Here is a 7,147-nt window from a genome sequence, read left to right as displayed (position 1 = left end):
TGGAACGGTTGGAACGGTTCAACTTACTCACGGTTCGGTTTGTATCACGGTTTTAGAGTCACGGTTTCGGGTATGTGCTATTGTACATTTATGCTGAAATGTACAATATGAATGTATATTTATGTATGAACAGCTTTAAAACAAACATCTTAACATATATTAATATATACATACTAGGGGTGGAACGGTTCAACTTACTCACGGTTCGGTTTGTATCACGGTTTTAGAGACACGGTTTCGGTACGGTTTGGTATGTGCTATGTTTAGGCAAAAACTCTATACTGTCAAATAAAAATAAAGAAATTAAGAATAATCTGTCTAACTACAAGCAACAGCAGAAATAAATACAATTGAGTAAAGATACAAATAAAATAAACAGTGATTTTCATTTTTTTTTAGGTAGGTCTAAAATTAGTTTTTAGGTACAGAAATTGAATAAAGTAATGAAATGTAAAACAGCATTGCATATTTTACTGTATAAATTAAAGATGAATCTTTATTAAAGTTACAAAATCTATTCAATCAAGAGCAGTGAGTGATTTCTTTGTTGTTGCTGTTTGATTAATATTAAGAAAGTGCTGTCACTTTAAGAGAATGCACTGATACAGTATGTTCAGCCGGCTATGTCTGCTATAGGATACTTACCAAGACGGGCATTTTGACATAGTTTTTGTGTGAATTTGTCCATTTAAACACAATACTTCAGAGAGGGCTTAATCGCATTGAACGAGTGAATGGTTTGTCCACTTTTTTTATTCATCGCTGTTGTTGTAATGTATTGGGAAGCCAGAACGCGCATCCATCAACAGGTTCCACCCCTAATACATACTGTATTACAATTTAAAATAACTGATTTTGATTTGAATATATTTTAAAATGTAATTTATTCCTGAGACAGCAAAGCTGCATGTTCCTAGTCATTACTCTAGTCTTCAGTATCATATGATTCTTCAGAAATAATACTAATATGCTGTGCTCAAGAAACATTTAATAATTAATGATGTTGAAAACAGTAGTGCTGCATTTTTCTTGATACTTTGACAGATATAAAGTTCAAAAGAACAGCATTTATTTGAAATAGAAATATTTTGTAACATTGTAAATGTCTTTACTGTCATTTAATGCATCCTTGCTAAATAAAAGTATTAATTTCTTAAAAAAAAAATCTGAATACTGCACAATAAATCAGATAGAACATGTCAAATTAGGTAAATGCATTAAAAAACACGGTGGCGTTGAAAATATTTAATTAACCTAATATGTGACCCTGGACCACAAAACCAGTCATAAGTCGCACGGGTATATTTGCAGCAATAGCCAACAATACATTGTATGGGTCAAAATTATCGACTTTTCTTTTATGCTAAAAATCATTAGGATATTAAGTAAAGATCATGTTCCATGAAGATATTTTGTAAATTTGTCACATATATTCAGTACTATTGTTCTATAGACATAAAATGATTCATAAACATTTGTATATATCTAAAATTGTTCATATCCAACATGCTTATGTTTTAGATGCTGTCAATGCATATTTCGGTGCCTGTGCAAATGTACGATAATGTATGTACATGTATTTATACTTTACATATGAATTCTTATGATTACTAAACACTTCACATACAGTATATAGACTTATTTTAAAGCCACCTACAGAGACACCAGAACCACAGTGTCCTTACAGCCTCAGGTCATAAAGGGCTCAGCTGGGAAACACTCTGAACATTCACATAGAAAAATGACCTGAATCTTTCCAAGCACTGAAAACAGTTTTTTTCCCAGACAATTTTTTTTTCTCCATTGACATCAGTTTGATCGAATGGCTAAAATATACCTGAGCCTGAAATGTATATTTCACTGAAACTTTTTGACTGAGGTTTTGAGGTTTTGTTAACACTCGTGTTGGATTTGTCTGAGCATGGCATCTAACAGAATTTGCTGTGATGAAATCTCTTTTTTAAGTTGTTCTACAATGGAGGAAGCCTTCTCCATCCAACCTCATGTTCCTGATACATTTCACATTTTAATGTTGGATCTCAGCCAGACTGATATCAAGAGTGTGTTGCCAATACTAATGTTCTGCAAGTGTTCTGAGTAAAGAGACAAAATAAAAGACCAAGACAGCACAGCTGGGATGGGTAGAAGGTGTGCTGGTGTCCCAACAAGGGTTTTAAACTGGTTTAATTAGCAAGATTTTCTTGGTTAATCAACTTAACCAAAAAACATGCACCCACAGAAACTACAACGGCTGTTATGTACAATATACTTTTTTAATACTGTGTAAGAAAAAGAAGTAATGTAAGCTGTATTCAGTGAAATTCATTGAAAATGTTTTATATCTTTTTGTTTCCACAATAAATGAGTCGTTAGAATGCAGAATGTCACAATAATATTGCAACTTAAACTAAAACCATAAGCACATTTTTTTACTTGAAAACATTAACTTACAATTAAATATAAAAACTTAAATTTATTTTTATTTCAGCCAGCTGCCAAGGTGACATTTCTCATTTTTGTTTAGTTTAACTTAAAGTACTAAAATAACTAAAACTAAATAAACTAAAGCTAATTAATAAAAACTATACATACATTTAACAATAATAATAATAAAATTGACAAAAATACATAAAATAATCCAAAGTTAAATTAAAATACAACATAATTATTATTAATAGTAAATCAATAAGAAAATAACAGTGGTTAACATGTCAACTTTTACAGCCCTAAAATATTTTGTAATTATATTATTATTATTACATGGGACAGTAGGGTCGTAGGGTCCTTTGTAAATCACCATGACAAAACAGAGCTTTAAAAAACACTATCAGTATTAAAAGACTTTATTAACGTGAGACTTACTCAGGACCTGCAGGCTTCTCTTCATGGTATCATGTGGTCCGGCTCCTCCTCCACAGTGCTCATGGTTCTCTACAGGACAAAGGATAGTCGGGGGTTAATCATAATCTGATTATCAGGCTATTGCATTCCTGAACTTTTAATGAACTTTAATAACATAATGAACTTGGGCATTTTTAATTAAATAGGGTCATGATTTTTACATGTGAGGGAACCAGCCCAACACAGCAACATTAGCTCAGCCATATCTGTTGATTGTCTGTTCTCCCAAACAATAAAAGTCCATTTCTGAACACCAAAATGATAATTAAACACTTTAGTTTTAATACATAAATGGTTTAGCTCTGAAAATCATAAATCACGTAGGCTAAAATTTATATGACCTGTCATTAAAATTCCAGCGTTATTCCCCTGTGTCCAGGCATTTGACATGAGTCTCGGGAAACTGTCACACTGCTAAATGCAAATGGACACGGACACATTTCTCTCAAGAGATAAGTGTCTATGAATGTGTGTGATTGTCAAGGTGTCAAAATTGTCGCTCTCTCATCTTGTCCTTGGGGTACTGTGATGGAAACACATCCCACCGCACAAGACATATTGAGTCGATAAAGTATGTGAAATGAGATTTGAGCCCCCTTGGGTGAGGGGAAGTCTGAATCACATGCTAATCTAAAAGTCTCGCCAACACAACCACATTGGCCGTGATACACTGAGCAGCATTGATCCCTTTCCATAATCTTTTCATTAGGAGCTGACTGTCTTTCAGATAAGCACCGGATCAAATCAAGCCGTTTTTCAAGTAGAAACCAAACCACATCTAAATAGCTTTTGATCAATGCTTTTTAACTTGTCAGTACTGATTTTGTAGGCTGCAGGAATAATTCTAAGCAAATATTAAATCTAAATTTATACGACAAGCAGCTAAGTAAAAAAAACAGCACTTCGAGTACCCACTGGGAAAACTCCGGCAAACAATATCCAGTGAATATTTGTGATTGTGCTCTGGAGAACATCAAAAGGTTTCTTTTTACATCGTGTTTTTGCAGTGTTGAGCAATGTAGCCATTAACAGACATATCTGTTGATTTCTTGATCGCAATTGCCAATCAGAGGCGTTTAAGCTAGAATCCACTCACCTCTCAAAACACCAGAGGTTTTGTCCATTGCCGAGTTTTGCAAGCTCGTGAATTCTCTCATTAAGTATAACAAAACTTCATGAGATCATAATAAACTAAGAGACAGCTTTTTACTGATTATAAAGGGAGTGCTCTTTGTGTGCTTTCTATAATCCATTCAGAATTTGTATAAAACTTTTGTTTTATACAATAAAACTGTGTTTGAGCAGTTTTCATTGTCAGTATCTCATATTTAGGCGATCGCACAGCACTTTGAAAGATGGCTGAAAGATGACTCTACATAAAAAAAAAATGATCTTGGCAAAAGGGCAAATTCACTAAACACATTTTTGTGCGGTAAAATCGTTTTCACAAATTGTACTTTTTGATACTTTTAACTTAGAATGGAAATAATATACTTCATATACTTAAGTGCGAACTGAATGTAAAGTTTTAAACACTTAACTGCATGTTAATTGCAATTAAATGAAAATGTATTATAGTTTAAATCTGTATTAAAGCAAATTTACAGGGCTGACTGACTTAAGTGGGACGCAAGTACTTCTCATGTAATTTCATAATTACTTCTATTGAAATAAAGTTAACGTGTATTTCCAAATGTGCAGACAAACATTTATGGTAAATGTAATATCGAATAACACACTACAGTGTGTTTTAATAAGTGTACTTCTTTAAAGTACAACAAAACATAGAACAGTAATTCCAAAATGTACTTTAAAATAAAATTTTATTATTTTTGATTATTATTACAGAGTGCACTTGTTAAGAAACAGTCAAGGAATTTTTATCTCTTTAAGTATACTTACAGTAAGTGGCATTTTATTTCATTAATATTACCTTATCTGCAAGTAAATTTTTTTTTAAATATACTTTTAAGATTCAAAGTATAGTGCACATTCAGTATAATTATTATTATTTTGTAACTTTCACCTATCAAACTGCATCACTTCTCAATGCAATTCACAACCGGGGCAAATTATTATCTATCTATTTACTGTATATCTATTATGTTCATCTCATTACTGTTCAACACAGCCAGCCGAAAAAATTCAACCGCTGAGCTTCCTGACTTCTCAATCAATACAGATCATGACATCTCAATCAATAGTTTGTTTGATAATCAGTTTTTTTTTTGCTTTAGTGTGTGCGCTCAGTAGTCTCTGCAACGTCATCAAGGCACCTGTGAGAATATCTGTGATTCATGACACGCTTTTCCAGTAAATGCAACCGTGTGTGTGAGTTTGTGTAGGCAGAAAGTCCATTTGTGAGTCATGCCCACCTGCACTGGGAGGACAAGAGATCCGAGGCCTTTTTTAACAACAGAGATGAGGTCAGTAAAGTAAAAACTACAAGCACAAGACAAATCGAGAGACCATGAAATGAACGTGTGGGCCAAACGAGTAAATCCTGAAAATAGGAGGCAAACTGACCGAGATGCAGCTCTGTGTAAATTTTAGATAGCATGCAGTGGCGTTTGTACTTCTTTTCTAACAAACCACTGCATGGCAACTGGCACACGCAGAGACCCTGCTTCTGTCACCACAGCAACCCTAAGAGAAAATTATATTCAAATCTCGTCACAGGGACAACTGTGAGAACAATACAGAGAAAATCAAACTTGACGTGGAAATATTAGCCACGTGTGCTTTGAGCCTTGAGCCAACAGACTGAGAAAACAGCCCCTCATTTCCGAAGATGATGTTTGGTTTACGTTAATGATGACGGTTTGCCGACGTACCTCTAAATTGTCTGTCTGGAGGGACAAGGGCTTTGAGATGAGCCAAGGTCGACTAAGATGGTGTAGTGAAGTAAAGCTGTCAATGGATCCCCTCAGGCCACCACCGACAGGAATAAGAACGCTTCTACCTTTATGTTTGTCTCTATTTCACAGTTAGACTCCCAAAGCTGGAGGCGGAGAAATTGCCACGTCTGCTTGAGGGTAACTCATCAATTTTGAAGCTTAAATAAAGGTTTGTGAAGCAAAGATATATTCAAAACATGATTTCTACTTTTATATTGAAGGTTTTTCCACAAAAAAAAGTGCCACTGTAATTACTGGTTTTAGGAAATGGTACTATGCGAATGCAATAAATGTTTTCTTTTACTATGGTTTACTGACAATACCTTGTTTTTTTACATTGTATATACCACAGTACTTAAATAATGTAACCTAAAATGTCTAAAATGTATTCTCACCAAATGTCATTTGTTAGTAGAAATGGCTTTGGTGACTAAATAAAATGGCTTGCCAATTGGACATTTTTTATTAAAGGAATTTGGACTTTTCTTGAGCAAGGAAACATGAAATTGATCAAAAGTGACAGTGAAGACATTTATAATGTTACAAAAGGTTTCTATTGCAAATAAATGTTTTTGTTTTGAGGTTTCTTTTCATCTTATATTTAAATGATAAAGGAGAAGTTCACTCCCAGAATGAAAATTTCCTAATAATTTACTCACCCCCATGACATCCAAGATGTTCATGTCTTCAGTCGAAAAGAAATTAAGTGAACGTGCAAAAAAACTCAAATGCACTTTACAAAAAAAAAAGGTAAAACAATGATGTTGGGCAATTGTGAAGTTGGAGGAGAAATTGAGATGGAGTTTTTTAACCGAAGTACACATAAGAAGAAATAACCATGCGTGACTTTTCCAATGTGATTACGCAATGCCTAGAGTGCAAGATGAGCATTTGTGGTTAAAAAGTATATACTTTTTTTTTTTGAAGAAAATGACCAATCATTTAATTAGATAAGACACTAATTCCTCGGCTGGGATCGTGTTGAAGCTGTTAAAATGCAATTTGGACCTTCAGTATAGTATAGTAATATTTGCACTGTTCTAATTACAGTATAGTGGACATCACTGAAATCCACTATATGGAGAAAATTCCTGGAATGTTTTTCTCAAAAAACTTAATTTCTTTTCATCTGAAGAAAGAAAGATAAACATTTTGGATGACATGGGGGTGAGTAAATTACAGAAGCGGACAGTAGTGAAGTATTTTTACTCTGCTGTAAAAGTACTTTTGAAGTGTCAGAGTGTTTTTCTTTAGAAAAATTTAATTCACAGAATTCCAAAGCATAATATTGTACCTTTTACTGCACTATGTTTCTAATTACATTAGAAATCTATGACTTTCTTTCTTTT

The 7,147-nt window shown here is 33.6% G+C and overlaps 1 protein-coding gene across 1 annotated transcript in view; it reads right to left on the bottom strand.

The window, feature by feature from the left end:
- The window catches only part of LOC107691423 (transmembrane protein 108-like), a 40,627-nt gene that overhangs the window by 27,623 nt on the left and 5,857 nt on the right, over positions 1-7,147 (bottom strand). Inside the window, exon 2 of the mRNA XM_016490010.1 lies at positions 2,863-2,931. Within this exon, the coding sequence (XP_016345496.1) occupies positions 2,863-2,887 (25 nt within the window). The 5' untranslated portion in view covers positions 2,888-2,931. The remainder of the gene's footprint in view (positions 1-2,862; positions 2,932-7,147) is intronic.

Source organism: Sinocyclocheilus anshuiensis, unplaced genomic scaffold (genome assembly GCF_001515605.1).
Source record: "Sinocyclocheilus anshuiensis isolate Anshui unplaced genomic scaffold, SAMN03320099.WGS_v1.1 scaffold106, whole genome shotgun sequence".
NCBI lineage: Eukaryota > Metazoa > Chordata > Actinopteri > Cypriniformes > Cyprinidae > Sinocyclocheilus > Sinocyclocheilus anshuiensis.
This window is presented reverse-complemented; position numbering and strand designations above follow the sequence as displayed.